This window comes from Suncus etruscus, chromosome 1, assembly GCF_024139225.1.
Source record: "Suncus etruscus isolate mSunEtr1 chromosome 1, mSunEtr1.pri.cur, whole genome shotgun sequence".
In the NCBI taxonomy this organism is placed as follows: domain Eukaryota; kingdom Metazoa; phylum Chordata; class Mammalia; order Eulipotyphla; family Soricidae; genus Suncus; species Suncus etruscus.
In genome coordinates this window covers 173,273,899-173,297,215 of record NC_064848.1, presented here as the reverse complement: position 1 = coordinate 173,297,215, position 23,317 = coordinate 173,273,899, and the positions used below count along the sequence as shown (strand labels likewise).

General features: G+C 40.9%; 1 protein-coding gene across 1 annotated transcript in view; it reads left to right on the top strand.

The window, feature by feature from the left end:
* Positions 1–23,317, top strand: part of BRIP1 (BRCA1 interacting helicase 1) — a 146,321-nt gene that overhangs the window by 4,393 nt on the left and 118,611 nt on the right. The window contains 4 exon segments of the mRNA XM_049764629.1: positions 2,175–2,286; positions 4,714–4,884; positions 8,033–8,160; positions 13,088–13,207. Coding sequence (XP_049620586.1) covers positions 2,175–2,286; positions 4,714–4,884; positions 8,033–8,160; positions 13,088–13,207 — 531 coding nt within the window.

The window sequence follows — 23,317 nt, the reverse complement described above, 5'->3', positions numbered from 1 at the left end:
AGAGGGAGAGATGGAGAGATAGCACAACGGCGTTTGCCTTGCAAGCAGCCGATCCAGGAGCTAAGGTGGTTGGTTCGAATCCTGGTGTCCCATATGGTCCCCCGTGCCTGCCAGGAGCTATTTCTGAGCAGACAGCCAGGAGTAACCCTTGAGCACCACCGGGTGTGGCCCCCAAAAAAAAAAAAAAAGAAAGAGAGAGAGAGAGAGAGAGAGAGAGAGAGAGAGAGAGAGAGAGCACTAGCTGGCTGTGCTTAGGGGTTACTCCTGACTGCACTAAGGAATTACTCAATGGCAGTGCTCAGGTGACCATGTGGGATGATGGGGATCCAACCCAGATTGGTTGTGTGCAAGGCAAGCACCCTGCCAACCCCAGAATTTTGTTTTCTGTTGACTACCATTTACACTGCATACTTTTAAAATACTTTTTAATTTATGTTTGGTATATTTGGGCCATGCTTACTTCTTCTTAAGATTTACTCTTGGCTTTATACTCAGGGATCACTCTTAGCCGTGAGTTAAGAGCTCTCTTTCTGGGGCTGGGCGGTGGCGCTAGAGGTAAGGTGCCTGCCTTTTCTGCGCTAGCCTTGGACGGACCACAGTTCGATCCCCCGGCTTCCCATATGGTCCCCTAAGCCAGGAGCAACTTCTGAGCGCATAGCCAGGAGTAACCCCTGAGCGTCACCGGGTGTGGCCCAAAAAACAAACCAAAACAAAACAAAACAAAAAGAGCTATCTTTCTTTTCTAATTGAATCACCATAAAATATAGTTACAAAGGGGCCGTAGTGATAGCATGGAGGTAAAGCGTTTGCCTTGCATGCAGAAGGTCGGTGGTTCGAATTCCGGCATCCCATATGGTCCCCCGAGCATGCCAGGAGTAATTTCTGAGCACAGAGCCAGGAATAACCTCTGAGCACCGCTGGATGTGACCCAAAAACCTATATATATATATATATATATATCGTTACAAAGTTGTTCCTGATTGAGTTTCAGTCATACAATGTCTAACACCCATCCCTTTTCTATGAGCTTTCTTATGCATGGTTTCTTATGTTCAGGTACAAATGAATTAGGTATTTTTTTTGGGGGGGGCACACTTAGCAGTGCTCAAGGGTTACTCCTGGCTCTGTAGCTCAGGAATCACTCCTGGCAGGCTCAGGGGACTATATGGGATGCTGGGAATAGAACCAGCATCAGCCAAGTGCAAGGCAAAAGCTCTACCCACTGGGTTGTTGCTCTGGCCCTTGAAATAGGTATTTACATAGGACTGAACTTATTGAATTTGGGTATCTAGGATTTAATTAGAAATTGTTCCTTCCTATAGTAAGTGAGTGCAACAGTTTATGTTGCCACTAGTATCCACCATGACTTTTTCATTAAGTTGCTAGTGTATTCTAATTTTATAAAATTGATGATGCTATGCTTGCATAATTAATGCATGAACTATTTTTTGTGTGTTTGATAGACTTGTGTGCATATATATGTATATGTATAGTGGGAGTATTGAGGGTCAGTGTGTTGAGGATCCAATCCAAGACTTTATACATGCAGGGCATGAGCTAGATGACTGAGCCACATCCCTGCCCACTGTATTGGATCATATGGCCATGTAATTTCAGAGCACAGTAGTAGGAATAAAAGCCTAAATTTAATGTAACTCCAGTTCTTTTTTTTTTTTTTTTTGGTTTTTGGGCCACACCCGTTTGACGCTCAGGGGTTACTCCTGGCTATGTGCTCAGAAATCGCCCCTGGCTTGGGGGGACCATATGGGACACCGGGGGATCGAACCGCGGTCCTTCCTTGGCTAGCGCTTGCAAGGCAGACACCTTACCTCCAGCGCCACCTACCCGGCCCCCAACTCCAGTTCTTTATTGCTGTGCTTCCTGAATCATTTTTGTTTTTGCTTTTGGGTCACACCCAGTAGTGCTCAAGGGTTACTCCAGTCTCTGTGCTCAGACATCACTTCTGGCAGGCTCAGGGGACCATATGGGATGCCATGTGAATTGAACCCGGATCAGTTGAGTGCAAAGCAAATGCCCTACCTGATGTCCTATCTCTCTGGTCCCATACTTCCTGAATTGTATAACCTTACTTCTCTTAGTTATATTTATAGTTCTGATAAAAAGAATCCCTATTGAAGTAAATGATGAACTTATTTTTATTTTTGTGGTCATAGATCGTCAGAGGATTAAACAGTAAACAACATTGTTTGTTGGAGAGCCCCACAGGAAGTGGGAAAAGCTTAGCTTTACTTTGTTCTGCTTTAGCATGGCAACAGTCTTTAAGTGGTAAGTAGCTGACTGGTATTTTTATTGCTTATTTGGGCCTGAAAAATCTATGTGAAAAATGCTATCAATAACAACTTTTTGCCTAGAATGGTTCAACCATGTTCTAGCTAATTTTCTCCTTTAAGATGTTTCTTGATTTTTATGTCTGTGTGTTGGGGATGGAACCTAGAATCTATCAAAGAAAGTTAGTTTCGGGCTGGAGAGAGCACAGCGGTTAGGACGTTTGCCTTGCATGCGGCTGACCCAGGAAGGACCTGCATTCCATTCCTGGCATCCCAGATGGTCTCTCCAAGCCTGCCAAGAGCTATTTCTGAATGCAGAGCCAGGTGTAACCCCTGCGTGCCACTGGGTGTGGCCCAAAAACCCAAAACAAAACAAACAGAAAAGAAAGTTATTTTCTCTTATCCCTGCAATATCTTCTGTTAAGATACATTATAATAAGGGGCTGGAGTGGTGGCGCAAGTGGTAAGGCATTTGCCTTACCCACACTAGCCTAGGATGGACCACAGTTTAATCCCTCGGTGTCCCATATGGTCCCCCAAGCCAGGAGTGATTTCTGAGTGCATAGTCAGGAATAACCCCTGAGTATCACCAGGTGTGGCCCAAAAACCAAAAAAAAAAAAAAAAAAAGATTCATTATAATAAGCTATATATCTTCCTTTTTTTTTTTTTTTTTTAATCTTCTTTTGTTTTATTTTGTTTTGGGGCCATACCCAGCAGTGCTCAGTGTTACTCCTGGCTGTGCTCTCAGAACTCGCTCCTATGTGAGCAATAGCGCAGTGGTAGGGCATTTGCCTTGTAAGAGGCTGACCCAGGAAGGATCTTGGTTTGATCCCCAGCATCCCATATGGTTCCCCAAGCCAGGAGCGATTTCTGTGCACAGAAATTTCTGTGCATAGAGCCAGGAGTAACCCCTGAGCATCACCAGGTGTGGCCCAAAAACCAAAAAAATAAAAAATAAATAAAAAAATAAAATTGCTCCTGGCAGACCTGGAGGACTAGATGGGATTCTAGGGATCAAATCCAGGTCCATCCCTGGTCGGCCACATGCAAGGCAAATGCTTTAGCGCTGTGCTATCACTCCGGCCCACTCTGACCCCCAAGTTATGTGTCTTTTTTTTAATTTAATTTTTTTTTGTTTTTTGGGTCACATGGTGCTCAGAGGTTACTCTTAGCTCTGTGTTCAGAAATTGCTCCTGGCAGGCATAGGGTACCATATGGGATGCTGGGATTTGAATCACCTTCCTGTATTGGCTGCGTGCAAGGCAAATGCCCTACTGCTATGCTATCTCTCTGGCCCCCAAGGGGGGTGTGGAGCGATTTCTGAGTGCAGGGCCAGGAGTAGCCCCTGAGCACCACTGGGTGTGGACCGAAAACCAATCAATCAATCAATTAATCAATAAAGTTAACAAAATGCTTTAAAAGAAGAATAACCTATAGGCTTTTAATTTTCCAAGCTTTGTATTTTAATAAATTTCAGGGTACATGGGGGCCGGAGAGATAGCATGGAGGTAGAGAGTTTGCCTTGCATGCAGAAAGACAGTGTTTCTAATCCTGACATCCCATATGGTCCCCCGAGCCTGCCAGGAGCAATTTGAGTGTCCAGCCACGAGTAACCCCTGAGTGCTGCCGGGTGTGACCCAAAAACCAAAACCAAAACCAAAAAAATTTTTAAGTAGGGGCTGGAGTGATAGCACAGCAATAAGGCATTTGCCTTGCACACGGCCAACACAGGACAGAACCCGGTTTGAATCCTGGCATCCCATATGGTCCTCCGAGTCCGCCAGGAGTAATGTCCGAGTGCCGCCAAATGTGACCCAAAAACCAAAAAAAAAAAAACAAAAAAACTTTTAAGTAGAGATTGAGGAAATAGGACAGCTGATGGGCACTTGCTTTGCACATGACTTGCCTGGATTCAATCTCTGACAACCCATATAATTCTCTGAGCGCTGCTGAGTGTGACCCAGAAACAAAACCAAAATATCCAAAAAAAAAAATTTTTTTTTTTGGTTTTTGGGTCACAACTGGCAGCGCTCAGTGGTCACTCCTGGCTCCAGGCTCAGAAATTGCTCCTGGCAGGCTTGGGGGGGTGGGGCATATGGGATGCCAGGATTCGAACCACCGACCTTCTGCACACAAGGCAAATGCCTTACCTCCATGCTATCTCTCCGGCCCCAATATCCAAAATTTTATTGTTTTGGTTGTTTTTGGGCCACACCTGGTAACGCTCAGGGGTTACGCCTGGCTATGCGTTCAGAAGTTGCTCCTGGCTTGGGGGACCATAGCCAGGGGATTGAACCGCGGTCCGTCCTAGGCTAGCGCTGGCAAGGCAGACACCTTACCTCTAGCGCCACCATGCTGGCCCTAATATCCAAAATTTTTTTTTTTTAATATCCAAAAATTTTAAACAGAAATTTTTTTTTCCAGAGAAGCCAGTTGATGAAGGATCAAGTAAGAAAGCTGAAGTGCCATTGTCTTGTTGTTGTACATGCCATTCAAAGAAATTTTCAAACAATGATGTGAACCAAGGAACTTCACATCATTTTAACATCCCTAGTACGCCACCTTCTGAAAGAATCGACACATCAGCTTGTCAAGGTAACTTATATATTTTTTTACTTGGATCTGTTGTTCTTACCTTGGTTCTTGAACTAATTTAGATAAACTTGATTAACCTTATTTTTTTCTCATAAGTTAGCCTGAGCATTTGAGACCAGTATCCTACATGAGAATTATTATTGCTAGAGCAATCATACAGTGGATAGGGCACTTGCTGTGTACATGGCCAACCTGTTTCTATCCCTGGTATCCTATATGGTCCCTTGAGCCCATCAGGAGTTATTCCCAAGTGCAGAACTAGGAGAAATCCCAGACCATCACTGGGTGTGGGCCTAAAAAAAAAGGTCTTAAACCAGAAACAGCAAAAAAGTTGTCAAGAGAGGACTTGGAGGGTAGGAAAAGAGAAACACTCGGGCTCATCCCTCAGAAGAGCTTCCAGAGGAACAAGCTACAAAGATTTACAATCAGAGCACAGCAGACGTAGTGGACAAGTTGTATAGAAGCTTTTCAAGCTCAGGGATGAAGAAGCACAGAAGGCTCTACCGGCACAAACTAGCTCTGTAACCTCTCAGATATTTATTATAGAGACACCATAATGAAGATGTTTAATGAGTCAAAAAAAATAAAAAGATACAGGAGCCAGAGAGATAGCATGGAGGTAGGGAGTTTGCCTTGCATGTAGAATGACGGTGGTTGGAATCCCGGCATCCCATATGGTCCCCCGAGCCTGCCAGAAGCAATTTCTGAGCATAGAGCCAAAAGTACCCCTGAGCACTGCCGGGTGTGGCCCAAAAAACAAAAAAAAAGGTACAAGTATTTGGTAAGTAAAGCATAAGAAAATATGAGAATGGAAATGAAGAAACAATAATTAGAAGTGAGAGAAATAAAATTAAACCTCAGTTGTAGACCTCAGCATCAGAGTACTGTTACAGCTGAAGAAAAAAAATGATGAGATTTAGGAAACCTAGAAAATAATGGAAAATGGAAAAAAATCTGAAATAAATAAAGAGTATGCTAGTTAACCATGGGATGGTTCAAGAGGAACAATATATAAATCATTGTAATCCTTGAGGAACAAGGAAGTGAATTCAGTGAAAAATTGATAGTCAAACAAATCATAGGTAAGAATTTCCCAGAATTGAGTTCATGCATCCAGATTCAAGAGACCCAAAGAGTCCAAGTGAAAAATAGCATAAATCCAAAATTTCCAAGAAACATTGTAATCAGACAAAAGCCAAACATAGGAAGATAATATTGGAAGCAGCAACATCAAAGAAGGAACTTACATATAAAGGAACTCCCATAGCAACAATAGCATATCTGTTAAATGGCACTACAGATCTGAAGAGAATGGTGACATAGAGTAAAACAAAACAAAATAAAAATAAAAACTTGGGCCCGGAGAGATAGCACAGCGGCGTTTGCCTTGCAAGCAGCTGATCCAGGACCTAAGGTGGTTGGTTCGAATCCCGGTGTCCCATGTGGTCCCCCGTGCCTGCCAGGAGCTATTTCTGAGCAGACAGCCAGGAGTAACTCCTGAGCACTGCTGGGTGTGGCCCAAAAACCAAAAAAATAAAAAAATAAAATAAAATAAAAATAAAAACTTACCTGAAATGAACACCTCACCAAGAATACTCTATCCAACTTGATTATTATTCAGATTTGAAGAAATAATACAAGTCTTCATGAATGAACAGCATTGTTAGAAACCAGTTTTATAAGAAACATTAAAAGAGTTTTAAGACAAAACAGACTTCACAAATATAACTTCTACAAAATGATAGTAATACATTCTCTTCATCTCAATAATTTCATTCACTGTCAATAGTCTGAACTAGACAATCAAGAGACAGAATGGCAGGTTGGGTCAGAAAACTGAACCCAACTTTCTGCAGCCTAGAAGAGGAGACACATTTCAACAATCTTGGTAAACATGTGCTCAAGTCAAAGTCTGGGTCTTACAGGCAAGTCCCTTAAAAAGGTTGGACTCGGGCTGGGGAGATAGCACAGCGGCGTTTGCCTTGCAAGCAGCCGATCCAGGACCTAAGGTGGTTGGTTTGAATCCCGGTGTCCAGTATGGTCCCCCGTGCCTGCCAGGAGCTATTTCTGAGCAGACAGCCAGGAGTAACCCCTGAGCATCGCCGGGTATGGCCCAAAAACCAAAAACCAAAAAAAAAAAAAGGTTGGACTCGCCATACTTTTATCAGACAACATAAATATCAGATTTAAAAAGACTATAAAAAGTGGGGATGGTCATTTTGTTTTGTTTAGGATCACATATGATTGTACTTAGGGCTTACTCCTGATGGGCTTAGGGGAAGTATGGTCCTGGGAATTGAACCCAGGTTGGCTGCAGGGAAGGTAATTGCCCTACCTACTGCACTGTTGCTCTAGCCTAGAATGGTCATTTTTTTTTGTTTTTTGCTTGTTGGGCCACATCCAGCAGCGCTGATGGGTTATTCCTGGCTCTGCACTCAGAAATTATTCTTAGCAGGCATCTGGGTCCATATGGGACAATGAGATTGAACTCGGGTCAGTCTTGTGTAAGGCAAGCACCCTACCTGTTGTACTTATTGTTCCAGCCTGGGGAATGATCAAGAGATCAATACTTCTAGAAGAACTCAGTTTTATAAATATTATGCTTCTGGGCCCGGAGAGATAGCTCAGCGGTGTTTGCCTTGCAAGCAGCCGAACCAGGACCTAAGGTAGTTGGTTCGAATCCCGGTGTCCCATATGGTCCCCCCATGCCTGCCAGGAGCTATTTCTGAGCAGATAGCCAGGAATAACCCCCGAGCACAGCCGGGTGTGGCCCAAAAACAGAAAAATAAAATTATGCTTCTACTGATGGAATATCAAGATATTTAAAACAAATGCTAACAGACATGAAGATATTAACAGCAACACAACAGTTGTAGGGAACTTTAACACTACATGGTCAATGCTGGATAGATTATCTAGGCAAAAACGCAACAAGGAAACATTGCCCTTAATGGAAGAAATGGGAGAGATGGTTCTAATGTATATAAATAGTGCCCTTGATTTAACCAGGTTGAGCTGTCTGCAAGACAAGTGCCAAACTGTCTTGACAATTTTTGAATAAAAATATTGCTATCTTGATTTCATCTTTCTTTAAAAATTGCCTATGTGTACATAATTTATGCTGATTTTTAATAATTTCTTATGTAAGACTCGCCCAAAAGAACTTCACTGGCTGCAAAGTTGTCTGCCAAGAAACAAGCTTCTGCTTATAGAGATGAAAATGATGATTTTCAAGTAGAGAAAAAAAGAATTCGTACCTTGGAAACCACACAGGAGGTAAGAAAATTTATTGTTAGTGAAATAATCTTATCAGAGCTGAACAAAGTAGTTAAGGATCAATCAGGTTTTCAGTGGCCCTTGTAGAGATATTAACCCAGTATCACTGGGGTTAATTATATAGCAAATTATTGCACCTTTTAAAACAGTGACTGCACAAAAGGGTTTGTTTTAGGAGATGATTCATGATAACATGTTAAAGTGAGAGTATGGTACTTTCTGATATGAATGGAATTTGATGTAGGTAATATGGCAAGTTCATACTTTTTAGTAGGACAATGGGCCACACCTGATTGTGCTCTTGGGCTACTCCTGGCTGTACTTAGGGGTCATAAATGGCAGTGCTCAGAGGAATATATGCAGTGCCAGGGCTCAAACTGGGGTCATTGCATTTCTTTCTTTCTTTCTTTTTTCTTTCTTTATTTCTTTCTTTCTTTTCTTTTCTTTCTTTCTTTCTTTTCTTTCTTTCTTTTTTTCTTCTTTCTTTCTTTCTTTCTTTCTTTCTTTCTTTCTTTTCTTTCTTTCTTTCTTTCTTTCTTCTCTTTCTTTTTTCTTTCTTTCTTTCTTTCTTTCTTTCTTTCTTACTTTCTTTCTTTCTTTCTTCTTTCCTTTTCTTCTTTCCTCTTCTTTCTTTCCTCTCTCTCTCTTTCTTTCTTCTCTCTTCCTTTCTTTCTTTTTCTCTTCTTTCTTTTCTTTCTTTCTTTTTCTTTCTTTCTTTTTCTTTCTTTCTTTCTTTCTTTCTTTCTTTCTTTACTTCTTTCTTTTTCTCTTTTCTTTTCTTTCTTTTTCTCTTCTTTCTTTCTTTTTCTCTTCTTTCTTTCTTTCTTTCTTTCTTTCCTCTCTCTTCTTTCTCTCTTTCTTCTTTCTTTCTTTCTATTTCTTTTTCTTTCTTCTTTCTTTTCCTTTCTTTCTTTCTTTCTTCTTTCTTTTCCTTTCTCTTTCTTTCTTTCTCTTTCTTTCTATCTTTCTTTCTTCTTTCTTTCTTTCTTTCTTCTTTCTTTTCCTTTCTTTCCTTCCTTTTTTTTTTTTTTTTTTGGTTTTTGGGCCACACCCGGTAACGCTCAGGGGTTACTCCTGGCTATGCGCTCAGAAGTCGCTCCTGGCTTGGGGGACCATATGGGACGCCGGGGGATCGAACCGCGGTCCGTCTCCTAGGCTAGCGCAGGTAAGGCAGGCACCTTACCTCCAGCACCACCGCCCGGCCCCCTTTTCTTTCCTTCTTTCTTTCCTCTCTCTCTTTCTCTTTCTTTCTTTCTTTCTTTCTTTCTTTCTTTCTTTCTTTCTTTCTTTCTTGTCTTTTCTTTCTTTCTTTCTTTCTTTCTTTCTTTCTTTCTTTCTTTTCTTTCTTTCTTTCTTTTCTTTCTTCTTTCTTCTTCTTTCTTTCTTTCTTTCTTTCTTTCTTTCTTTCTTTCTTTCCTTCTCTTTCTTCCTCCTCTCTCTCTCTCTTCTTTCTTTCTTTCTTTCTTTCTTTCTTTCTTTCTTTCTTTCTTTCTTTCTTTCTTTCTTTCTTTCTTTCTCTCTCTCTCTCCTCTCTCTCTCTTTCTTTCTTTCTTTCTTTCTTTTCTTTCTTTCTTTCTTTCTTTCTTTCTTTCTTTCTTCTTTCTTTCTTTCTTTCTTCTTTCTTCTTTCTTTCTTTCTTTCTTTCTTTCGTCTTTCTTTCTTTCTTTCTTCTTCTTTCTTTCTTTCTTTCTTTCTTCTTTCTTTCTTTCTTTCTTTCTTTCTTTCTTTCTTTTCTTTCTTTCTTTCTTTCTTTTCTTCTTTCTTTCTTTCTTTCTTTCTTTCTTTCGTCTTTCTTTCTTTCGTCTTTCTTTCTGTCTTTCTTTCTTTCTGTCTTCCTTCCTTCCTTTCCTTCCTTCCTTCCTTCCTTCCTTCCTTCCTTCCTTCCTTCCTTTCTCTCTCTTTCCTTCCTTCCTTCCTTCCTTCCTTCCTTCCTTCCTTCCTTCCTTCCTTCCTTCCTTCCTTCCTTCCTTCCTTCCTTCCTTCCTTCCTTCCTTCCTTCCTTTCCTTCCTTCTCTTTCTTTCTTTCTTTCTTCTTCTCTCCTTCCTTCCTTCTCTCTCTTTCTTTTCTTTCTTTCTTTCTTTCTTTCCTTTCTTCCTTTCTTTCTTTTTGTTTCTTTTTCTTTCTTTTTCTTTCTTTTCTTTCTTTCTTTCTTTCTTTCTTTCTTTCTTTCTTTCTTTCCTATCCTTTCCTTCCTTCTTTCTTTTTCATTTTCTTTTTCTAATATAGTTTTTTATTTAAACATCATGGTTACAAGGTTGTTCATAATAGAGGTCTCAGTCAGTGGTATTGGGAGACCAGGATCTCCTCCTGGATCAGAGTTTCAGACCAATGCTAACGAGACCACCAAAACTACACATATTGGTCCTGGTGGGGCATGTGGTATCAGGGTTCAAACTCTGGGCCTTGTCTATGTCAGCTTGTGTCATATCCTCAGTACTTCTCCTTTTTTATAATTTAAGTAAACAGGTTTTGACAAGTAGAGAAAAAGTAGACAGTTTGGAAAGTCGACTTAGTAGCTTTAATAAAGAAAATTCAGTAATATACAACTGTATTGTTGTATATTAGAAAATTGTATACTAATTGTATACTAGAAAGTGGTATTCACCAATTTATTCTGCTCTGTAGGAAGTCATGAATATTCACATTAAAGATTTTTATTCTGAATTTTTATTTATTTGTTCTTATATTGTTTTGTTGGTGATAGTTATGTTGTTGTTAGGTTTTTTTTTTGTCTTCCATTGTTTTTGTGGTTGGTAGTTGTGGTGTTGGTACTGACAGGGGATCATCATTGTGGTGCAGTGGTTGCATTTTGCAATGTGGGCAATGCTAAGAATCAAATCCAGGTCCTTACATGTGCAAGGCACTTTGCATCCGAGGACCTCTGTATTCTGACTTTTTTTGTTTTTAGTTTCTTCTTTTTCTATTTAGAGCTGTGTGTTTTAAAGATATACTTACTGTCAATATGGTAGGAGTATTTAATGGGAAATAATCTTATAATAATGTAATTTGGAGGGCCCGGAGAGATAGCAGAGCGGCGTTTGCCTAGCAAGCAGCCGATCTAGGTCCTAAGGTGGTTGGTTCGAATCCCGGTGCCCATATGGTCCCCCGTGCCTGCCAGGAGCTATTTCTGAGCAGACAGCCAGGAGTAACCCCTGAGCAACGCCAGGTGTGGCCCAAAAACCAAAAAAAAAAAAAAAAAAAGTAATTTGGAAAGTCGCTTTTTAAAGCAACTTTAGTTAGGATATATGGGATATTGCTGTATTCTCTGTCATTTGATTTTGTAATGAGGCGCTTATTTAAAAAAATATTAGAGTGGTCAGAGTAATATGACTGGTAGGAAGACTACCTTGCATGTGGCCAGCCCAGCTTTGATTCCCAGTACTACATATGGTTTATCCTGAGCACTGCTGGTGTGGCCCAAAGAAAGAAAGAAAGCACCAACACTTCCCCTCCCCCATACACACAACTTATTTAAAGGACTAGAGAGCTAATACAGGGGATAAAGTACTTGCCTTACAGGCAGTGGACTCCACTTCTATTCCTGAAGCATCACCATGGGTAAGCTTGAGTAAGCATATCCAGGTGTAGTCCACCTCCTCTTGCACACACCCCCAAAGCCCAACTTGTTTGTTTTCAATTAGATGGGATTATTATTATTATTAATTTGTTTGTTTATTTTGACAATACTCAGATTTACTACTGGCTCTACACTTAGGAATCACTTCTGGAGGTACTCCAGGGACCAAATGGGATATCAGTAATTGACCTAAGCTGTCTGTGTGCAAAGCAAGTAGCTTACTTCTCAGAACCTTTGAGCTATTTTATTTTTTTTTTTTTTTATAGACCTGCCAGCCTGATTGTTGAGTGTACCCAGTACCATGCTCAGGCTGGGAGGTATCTAGGAGCTACCAGCTCTGTCCTGGCAGTGCTGGAAGTAGGGAAAAGGCTTTTGGCTTTGGAGGATTGAATGAGGGTCCAGTATATGCTAGGTGTATGTTCTACTTAAGCTATCTCACTGGGTCCCTAGAAATTGTTGCTTAAAGATTTTTATTTATTTTATTTTATTTTTGGGCTGTACATCACTGTTTTCAGTTCTTACTCCTGGCTCTTTGCTCATAGGTCACTCCTGGTGGTACTTGGGAGAGTCTTTGTAGGAGGCCAGGGATTGACTTCAGGTTAGCTTCATGCAAGACAAGTGCCCTACATGCTATCTTATTTATATCTCTGGCCCTTGTCATTTTTTTAGTATTGAAAACACATTAGCTATTTTAGCTTTGAAGAACAACTATCCTGCTCTATCTTTAGTTTGTTTGTTGTTTTTTTTGTTTTTTGGGCCACACCCAGTGACGCTCAGGGGTTACTCTGGCTATGCACTCAGAAGTCGCTCCTGTCTTGGGGGACCATATGGGATGCTGGGGGATCGAACCGAGGTCCGTCCTAGGCTAGTGCTGGCAAGGCAGGCACCTTACCTCTAGCACCACCACGCTGGCCCCTCTATCTTTAGTTTTCATTAATTCATTTTGATTTTTTTCTTTGGGGGGATTTTGGGCCACACCCAACTGTGCTCAGGGGTTACTTCTGGCTCTGCATTCAGAAATAGCTCCTGGCAGACACAGGGGACCATATGGGATGCCAGGATTTCGAACTGGGTTCTGTCCTCTGTTGGCTGCATTCAAGGCACAGGCCTTACTGCTGTGCTATCTCTCCAGCCCAGATTTTTGTTTTTGTTTATGATTTTGCTTTTTTGGGGGGGGGGGTTGGATCATACTCGGTGGCACTCAGGGGTTACTCCTGGCTCTGCACTCAGAAATTGTTCCTGGCTAGCTTGGGATTTGAACCACTGTCTATCCTGGGTTGGCTGCGTGCAAGGCAAACACCCTACTGTTGTGATATCTCTGGCTCTTCATTTTGATTTTGTATTTACAGATTAGAAAGCGGCACTCTGTTAAAAAGGAGGTACACCTCTCAGATACAAAAGTTGCTTCAGGGAATATCACAAACCCCAGTTCTCCATTAGGAAAGACAAACTCCGTTCCTTCACAGAATGTAAGTAGTTTTCTCATTGTTCAGTTTAAAGAAGAAAAATCTGGGTTTTGCTAAATACACTTAAAATTATTAAGGACATTTTATATTTATTTGTTTTTGGACTCTGAACTCGAGATCAGTTGCCACCCCTGATGATTTGTGGTCTGGTGTGCCTGGTAGTTAGATATTTAAGTCTAGTAATATGGTCTAGTTGGGCCCAGCAGGACTGGGGTTTATTAGAACAACCCCAGTGGGGTTATACCAAGTAGGGCAGAGTAGTTATCTGTAATAGAACTATTCTCAAGTCCTTTTGAGCTACCTCCCTGGCCTCTGCCTTGTCATTTTTCTTTTTTCTTTGTTTTTTTGGGCCACACCTGGTGACACTTAGGGGTTATTCCTGGCTATGTGCAGAAATTGCTCCTGGCTTGGGGGACCATATGGGATGCCAGGGGATCGAACCGCAGTCGGTCCTCAGCTAGTGCTCAAGGCTTACGCCACTGCTCCTCCCTGGTCATTTTTAATTCTGGATGTTGTTTATATTACTTCGTTAGGTATTAAGCATTTCTACAGTACTCTCTTTAAGATAAATTCTTTAAATGAATCATCATGAGATACACTGTTACAAATTTGTTCATTGAGTTTCAGTCAAAGTCCAACACCCTTCCCCTGGGAATAAAACCTTTTGGGTTTTATTTTTGTGGGGCACCACTCCCAGTGGCATTCAAGGGTCACACCTGGCTTTGCGTCATAAGTTACTTCTGGCAGGCTTGGGAGACCATGTGGGATGCTGAGGATCGAGCCTGGGTTGGCCTCGTTTAAGGGAAACAATCCTCCCTGTTGTACCATTGCTCTGGCCCCTATCTTTTTTTTTTTTTTTTGGTTTTATGGTCACATCTGGCATTGTTCAGGAGTCATTCCCTCCAGTGCTTTAATAATTTTGAGGATTTAGGTTTATTGTTAATTAGTAAATATTAAAAAATGGGGGCTGGAGCAATAGCACAGCAGTAAGGCATTTGCCTTGCATGCGGCCAACACAGGCCAGACCCCGGTTCGAATCCCAGCATCCCATATTGTCTCCTGAACCAGCCAGGAGTGACTTCTGAGCTCAGAGCTAGGAGTAACTCCTGAGCCTAGGTGGGTGTGACTCAAAAATAACAACAATAAAAAAAAATCTATTAAGGTTTCTTATGGCTGATTCTGCTTATAGAGTCAATATTTATTCATAAGCAAAACTATAGTGCTGACTTAGTTTTCAGTTTTTAGATATTCTTTCTTTTTGGGCCACACTCGGTGACGCTCATGGGTTACTCCTAGCTATGTGCTTAGAAATCGCTCCTATCTTGGGGGACCATATGGGATGCGGGGACTAGAACTGCAGTTCATTGTACGTTAGTAAGTGCAAGGCAAATGCCCTACTGCTTGCACCACCACTCTGGCCCAGTTTTCAGATATTCTTGATTTTTTTTTTGTTATGTGGTTCATTGAGTATTTGAAAAAAATATCTGTTTTATGCATTTTCTTTGATAGATTAAGGTGTAATTCCTTATTTCTTTAGAAATAAAATGATTTTTCATAGGTGGATGATTTATTTCTGCTCAGGATGTTGAAGGTAGAAATTTCTGGCAGTTTTTTGTAAGTTTGAAGATATATTAAATAAGTAAAATCTCACTTCTAGTAAACCGTATGATAACATTCATTGTTATGTTTGGAAGAAGACATGTATTTATATTGTGCCAATTTAATATATTTAAAATAAGCTTATCAGATACCAAACTACTCTTGTGTTTTGTTTGTTTTGGAGCCACAGTGCTCAGTAATTACTCCTGATTCTGAGTTCAGGCATCTCTCCTTAGGGTTTGGGGAACCATCTGAGGTATGGAGATTGAACCCGGGTCAATTGCACGCAAGGCAAACACCCTCCTCATTGTACTTTCTCTAGCCCCATATGAAAATATTTTTGCAAAATCAGTTAGTATTTATTCGTGGGTATTTTTAGTTTATATGAAAAGGATGAATATATGATTTTAGATACCTTTTGAGTTTAGGAAGAAAATTTGACAGATGGATCAGAGTGATATAAAGCAGGTAGGCATTTGCCTTGCATGTGGCCAGCCTGAACTGGATACCTGTCCATCGCATATGGTTCCCTGAACATTGTCAGGAGTGACCCCTATATAGTAGTAAGCCCTGAGTGTGATCCAAATCCTTCCCCCACCCCCCCCAAAAAAAAAGAAAGAAAAAAATAGATAAAATGATCTATAGATTCAATATTCATTTTTCTTCATAACAAACAGAATTAAATTATAGGAGAAATATATTCAGTATAAAATGTAAAGTTATAGTGAATATTTAGATTTTTCATTTTGTATTATAGTAAATTGTTGGTAAATTTAATACATTTTAGCAACTTATTAAGAAAACATGTTGGGAGTCCCAGCTCAGTTGCTTAGAGCACCTGGTTTTTTGTTTTTGTTTTTTTGTGTCACACCCAGCAGCGCTCAGGGGTTCCTCCTGGCTCTACGCTCAGTGATTACTCTTGGCAGGCTCGGGGGACCATATGGGATGCCGGGATTCGAACCACCGGCCCTCTGCATGAAAGGCAAACGCCTTACCTCCATGCTATCTCACTGGTCCCAGAGAGCACCTGTTTTATAAGCATACAGCTAAGGCTTTTTTTCCTTCTGTTTTTTAATTTTGGGTTTTTGGGACACATCCAGTGGTGACATTGATTCAGGGATAACTCCTAACAAGCTAAGCATGTGAACGGGGATTGAACCTGGGTCAGCCATATGTAACAAAAATGCCTTACTGCTGTACTATTTATCCGGCCTCTCATTTATTTTGGGAGGCTACATTTAGTACTCTTTCAAGTTTGGTGCTCTGAATTTGCTCCTAGTGGTGCTCAGGGTATCATGGGGTACTAGGGATAGAACCTGAGACTCCTATATGCAAAGTATGTGGTTCAGCCATTTGAGCCATCATCCTGACCCTGATCACTTATTTTATTTTACCCAGCCTGTAGAAAAGAAGTAGGTCCAGCAGAGTGCGCTGTTGACCTTCAGATAAGTGCAGAGTAAAACTTCAGACTGTTTTATCTCCTTTTTCCCTTTTTAAACTCCTGCTTTTTAAAAATTTTCTGCTCTCCTTTCTCTTCTTTGCCTTCAGTCCTTTCCCACTTTTCTCTTCACACTGCTCCTTTTTTCTTCTCTCTTCCTCCCATACTTTAAAGATGTCCTTTAGGTTCTCAGGATAAAATGACTGATTTTTATTAGCATATTCTCATGGTTTTAATTTACTTTTACTTTATGCTAGAAATTTTTCTATGCACTTCAGAAATATTTATTCACATATTGATACTCATTTATGTGAGTTAATACAAATTGTTTAGACTTTTTTTGACAATTATCAAAATAAAAAAAGTTTAACTCATTTCCTATAAAAAGTTATTATAATTTTCTCAGTAATAGATGAGAGAATGGAAGTTACAGAGAACTTTAGTTTGCTCATGTGACAAAACTGATGAATAGAGGATAATTGAACACTCAGGAAACCTGTTCAATAATTGATTTGTTCGAGCTGCTCAATGATCTCCCTTTGAATAAACTTTTCCAGATGACATTTGGGTGAAAGATTGTTCATTTTTTTTGGTTACAGGTCATTAGGAGATGCAATAACATATAGTCAATTCATCTAAGTTTAGCTTGTCTTTTTAGTGTCCCAATATCTTTTTATTTGTGTGTGTATTGGGAGGGCAGCTACCAAAGAATGCATAGAGGACCCGGGTGCCATTCTTGGTGATATCCAACATTTTTGTAAGCCTGTGGCTATATCTGGTCGTCCTGGGGGTCACCAGGACTGTACATCTGGGAGTGATGGTGCAGATTATGGACACAGGGAGTCAGATGTGGAGCATAGCAAGGCATCTGACTAGCCCTTTGAGTTTATTCCTTAATTACTGTTCATTTGTTTTATTTTTAAAAAATTGACATAATTGTTTTTCAATATTAAAGAATTACAGGGATTTAGCTTGTCACTACTTTCTCCACTAAAATTCTAGTGCTATTCATACTACCACGATAAAGACCTCTCTAATTGGAAAGAGAGAACAGCAGCCTTGCATGCTTCCAACTCTGGTTTAATCCCCAGCACAGCATGTGACTGTCAAGCACCACCAGGAGTGATTGCTGAGCTCAGAGCCAGGACTAAGCCCAGAGCACTGCTGGATGTGGGCCCCCTAAACAAAACAAAACCCTCTACTCGAGTATTTTCCTCATCTACTCCTTTTTCCATATGGTAGTCCGCCAACTTTTCACCTTCTCTGAGAATTAGTTTTTTGTCATTATGTTTGTTTTTGTTTGTATATCATGTATGAGTAATTTTCCTTCTTACTCATATCATTTATCAGAATCACATTGGGATACTTTCATTTAGTCTTAAAAGGCAGGTTCATCATTTTTAGTGGCAGAATAATATATATATATATATATATTTTTTTTTTTTTTTTGGTGGTTTTTGGGTCACACCCGGCAGTGCTCAGGGGTTATTTCTGGCTCCATGCTCAGAAATTGCTCCCGGCAGGCACGGGGGACCATATGGGATGCCGGGATTCGAACCGATGACCTTCTGCATGAAAGGCAAACGCCTTACCTCCATGCTATCTCTCTGGCCCCCAGAATAATATTCTTTATCTAATAACTTTAAACATTGTTATCTTCAATGATATCTAATAACTACTTTTTTTTTTTTGGTTTTTGGTATTTGGGTCACACCCAGCAGCACTCGGATTACTCCTGGCTCTACGCTCAAAAATCGCCCCTGGCAGGCACGTGGGACCATATGGGATGCCGGGATTCGAACCACCGTCCTTCTGCGTCTAAGGCAAATGCCTTATTGCTGTGCTATCTCTCCGGCCCCAATAACTACTTTTTCAGTAATTTATCAGCAGGCATTTTGGCTGATTCCATATATATATATATATATATATGTATATGTGTGTATATATATATATGTATGTATATGTATGTATTTTTTGGCTACACCCAGCAGCGCTCAGGGGTTACTCTTGGCTCTTGTATTCAGAAATCACTCCTGGCAGGCTCAGGAGACCATATGGGATGCTGGGGATTGAACCTGATTGGCTGTGTGCAAGGCAAACATCCTGTCTGCTGTGCTGTCTCTCTGGCCCCTTGTTTCTTTTTTGTCTTTGTTTCTGGGCCACACCTGACAATGCTCAGGGGTTACTCCTGGCTCTGTACTTAGGAATTCCCCAGAGTGCCAGGAATAGATCTCATTTTAGTCACACACAGGCAAGAACCCTAGCTGCTGTGCTGTCACTCTGACCCCTGGTTCCATGTTTTATGTATTGTCAAAAGTCTGTTCTTTTTCTTTGTTTTGTTTGGGGGCCACATTTACCAATGCTCAGGGGTTATTCCTGGCTCTGCACTTCAGGATTACTCCTGGTGGTGCTCAGGAGGCTATATGAGATGCTGGGGATTGAATTTGGGTCAGCTGCATGCTAGTCCAGCTCCCCATACTCTCTTCTCTCTAGCTACAATGCTCATTTTTTTTATTCTTGCTTATAATTTTTGTACAATATTCATTTAGAGGTTTAACTATTTTTGTTTGCCTCCTTACTATACTATTCATCAAGATAAGTATACTTAAAAATAAGCATACTTATTTTTCTCTCTTTTTTGGGGGGGCCACACCCGATGGCACTCAGGGGTACGTCTGGCTCTGTGTTCAGAAATCGCTCCTCGCAGTCTTGGGGGACTACATGCCAGGGATAGAATCCAGGCTTGTCCTAGGTCAGCTGTGTGCAAGGCAAACACCCTACCATTGTGCCATCACTCCCCTTTATTTTTCTTGTAACCACTTACAGGCACTGGCCTTACACCTAGTAATTACTTCCATGATACTGGTTCCACATCTAGTAATTTCTCCCATGTTAAATAATATTACCAGTAATATTCAAGTAAGAAAAAATTTTGAAGATTGTCATATGCCAGGCATTTTGAAAGAATAAGCCATATTTTATAAAGTGTTAATGATGGTGTTGTGATAATTCTTTGAATTTATGCTTATACCAAGGAATTTATTTTTTCCCCCTCAATTCAACCCTTTATTCAATGCCAGAGATTCTCCTTTCATGCTCAGGATTCTCATTCAATGTCAGGAACTGAACCCAGGTTGTTCATGTATAAAGCAACACTAAATTTTGTTATTAGCATAAAAATTATGATTGATGCTTGGAATGGTTTCCTCTCCCACCCCTGTTTGTTTGTTTCTTTTTTTCTTTCTTTCTTTCTTTTTTTTTTTTTTGGTTTTTGGGCCACACCCGGTAACACTCAGGAGTAATCCTGTGGCTATGCGCTCAGAAGTTGCTCCTGGCTTGGGGGACCATATGGGACGCCGGGGGATCGAACTGTGGTCCGTCCAAGGCTAGTGCAGGCAAGGCAGGCACCTTACCTCTTGCGCCACCTCCCGGCCCTCTCTCTCTTTCTTTCTTTCTTTCTTTCTTTCTTTCTTTCTTTCTTTCTTTCTTTCTTTCTTTCTTTCTTTCTTTCTTTCTTTCTTTCTTTCTTTCTTTCTTTCTTTCTTTCTTTCTTTCTTTCTTTTTCTTTCTTTCTTTCTTTCTTTCTTTCTTTCTTTCTTTCTTTCTTTCTTTCTTTCTTTCTTTCTTTCTTTCTTCTTTCTTTTCTTTCTTTCTTCTTTCTTTTTCTTTTTTTTTTTTTTTTACTTTTCTCTCTGTTTGTTTTTTTTTTTTTTTGGTTTTTGGGCCACACCCTGTGACGCTCAGGGGTTACTCCTGGCTATGCGCTCAGAAGTTGCTCCTGGCTTCTTGGGGGACCATATGGGACACCGGGGGATCGAACCGCGGTCCGTCCTAGGCTAGCGCAGGCAAGGCAGGCACCTTACCTCCAGCGCCACCGCCCGGCCCCTTCTGTTTGTTTTTTTAATGGTGGTTTGGGGACATATTCATATGCTTTGGGGCTACTCTACTGTCCCTGCGCTCAGGTTCATTTCTTCTGAACCTATGAGACAAGTGCCTTAATCTCTCTCTCTCTCTTTTTGTCTTAATCTCTCTTAAGTTCATTTCCCCCATGCCACTTTTTTTCTTTAAAGTTATTTTTAATACATCTATAGTCAGAAACAGAGTCCTGCATTTCTTTAGTAAAAAAAAAATACAGACCTCTGCCCCTACTTCTATTCTCCACAAATTCTGAAGTTAATATAGCTTATTCATAATACTTATATTTAATTAATGTATTTTTACTGCTTTTATTTCTATTTTTGGTTTTAGATACTTTCTATACTTTTATTGCCTAGTAATAACCCATTTTTTCAATATCTGTTGCCTATAAAATATCCCACTGTCTGATGTTTATATTATTTTAATTATGTAAATATTCATACAATGCCAAATGTTAAGTGAGATTAGTTCTTTCCTTACATCAGGCTTTATGTTTTCTTTTTTTTTAAACTTTATTAATTGATTGATCTGATTTTTGGTCCATACCCAGCAGTGCTCAAGGGTACTCCTGGCTCTGCACTCAGAAATCGCCCCTGTTAGGCAGTGGTGGGGGGAGCGACCATATGGGATGCTGGGAATTGAACCCAGGTCTGTCCTGGGTCAGCCTCTTGCCAGGCAAATGCCCTCTACTGCTGTGCTATCTCTCTCTGGCCCCAGGCTTTATGTTTTCTAGTGTTAATTGTCTCATCTAGTTATTTGCCTAGTCCAGCTCATTCAAATGCCTTTGGTCAAAACTATATTTTTAGATTTTCATTATCCGTGGAAATAATCACAAACATTATGTTGATTTGATATTATATTTCTAATGACATTGAATAATCTCTTTTGTTTGTTTGTTTTGGGCCACACCCGATGGTGCTCAGGGGTTACTCTTGGTTATGTGCTTAGAAATCACTCCTGGCTTAGGGGACCATATGGGATGCCGGGAATCGAACCCAGGTCCATCCTGGGTCAGCCGCGTGCAAGGCAAATGCCTTACCACTGTGTTGTCACTCAGTCCTGAATAATCTTTTTTTTGTTTTGTTTTGTTTTTTTTGGGCCACACTCGGCGGTGCTCAGGGGTTACTCCTGACTGTCTGCTCAGAAATAGCTCCTGGCAGGCACGGGGGACCATATGGGACACCGGGATTCGAACCAACCACCTTTGGTCCTGGATCGGCTGCTTGCAAGGCAAACGCCACTGTGCTATCTCTCCGGGCCCCTTTTTCTTAAAAGAAAAATTGGAAGCCACCAAAATGTAACTAAGTATCAACATGTGATACTTTCCTTGTTTTCTATCTAACATTCACAACTAGTTATCCATTGCTGTGTAACAAACCAACCATTTATTTAGCTTATTAGTATTTAGGGGCTCAGCAGTTTTGCCTGAGTTCATCTGGGCATTTCTTCTGCTGATCTCAGCTGGACCACTCATACATGCTGTTGTGGTTGGTTGTAGGTCAGCTGCAAGTCAGCAAGGCAGCCGTGCTTTAAGGGGTTGTTTTGAAGTTTGCTGGTACTCTTAGTCTAGCAAACTTATTTTTCTTTCTCTCTCCTCCCTCCCTCCTTTCCTTCCTTCCTTCCTTCCTTCCTTCCTTCCTTCCTTCCTTCCTTCCTTCCTTCCTTCCTTCCTTCCTTCCTTCCTTCCTTCCTTCCTTCCTTCCTTCCTTCCTTCCTTCCTTCCTCCCTTTCTTCTTCTCTCCCTCCTTTCCTTCCTTCCTTCCTTCCTTCCTTCCTTCCTTCCTTCCTTCCTTCCTTCCTTCCTTCCTTCCTTCCTTCCTTCCTTCCTTCCTCCCTCCCTCCCTCCCTCCCTCCCTCCCTCCCTCCCTCCTCCCTCCCTCCCTCCCTCCCTCCCTCCCTCCTTCCTTCCTTCCTTCCTTCCTTCCTTCCTTCCTTCCTTCCTTCCTTCCTTCCTTCCTTCCTTCCTTCCTTCCTTCCCTAACCACTGTACTATGGTGCTAACCCCAAATTTCTTTTTATTTTGGTTTTTGGGCCATACCCTGCAGTGGTCAGGATTTATTCCTGGCTCGGTGTTCAGAGATCACTCTTAGCAGTGCTCAGGGGACTATATGGGATGCTGGAGATAAAGGGAGCCATGTGCAAGACTAGCCCCCTCCCTGCTGTATTACTGCTCTGAACACCTAGTCTAACAAACTAATTCTGACATATGTGTATAGTAACTTGATTTTCTGGGAGTAACAAGAGAACAAACTCATAGTGTAAATACTACTGAAACCTATGTTTATATCATATTTGCTAATGTTCCAGTCATCAAAGCAAGTCAGACAATCCACACAACAGCTCTGAATTCCATAATACTGACAGCCTAGTAAGAGCACAAGTTAAAGGTAGAAGTAGCATAGAAGCCCATCATGCTCAAAAGTGAAAACAGGGACCGGAGCAGTGGCGCAGCGGTAAGGCGTTTGCCTTGCATGTGTCTGACCTAGGTCTGATCGTGGTTCAATCCCACAGTATCCCATATGGTCCCCAGAGCCAGGAGCAATTTCTGAGCGCATAGCCAGGAGTAACCCTTGAGCATCACAGGGTGTTGCCCCCCAAAAACCAAAAACCAAATCAAAACAAAAAAAAGTGAAAACAAAAGGCTCAACCAGCAACAAGTAGCTTAGTAAATCTTCAGACAGTGACTTTAATAACACCATTGTGAATTATTACTATTTTACACATTTTCTTTTACTGAAATATTTTTTTATAATATAATTTGTTATTTTGTTGTTACAAGCGATAAAGTAAAATATTTTGTGTCTGTTAAGGGGACAAACTTGGGAGGATGGGTGGGAAACTGGGAATAGTGGTGGAAGGAAGGTCACATTGGTGGTAAGATTGATGTTGGAACATTGAAAGCAAATAATGCATGTATTATGAACAACTTTGTAACTCATAGTTTTAATTAAAGTTAAAAACAAAGATTCAGGGACTGGAGAGATGGTAGAGCAGGTAAGGAGCTTTCTTGCTTGTGGATGATCTGGGTTCAGGCCCCAACACCCAAAATAGTCCCTTGAGTCCTGATAGGAGTGATCCCTGAGTTCAGTCAAGAGTAAGTCCTGGGCCTGGAGAGATAGCACAGCGGTGTTTGCCTTGCAAGCAGCCAATCTAGGGCC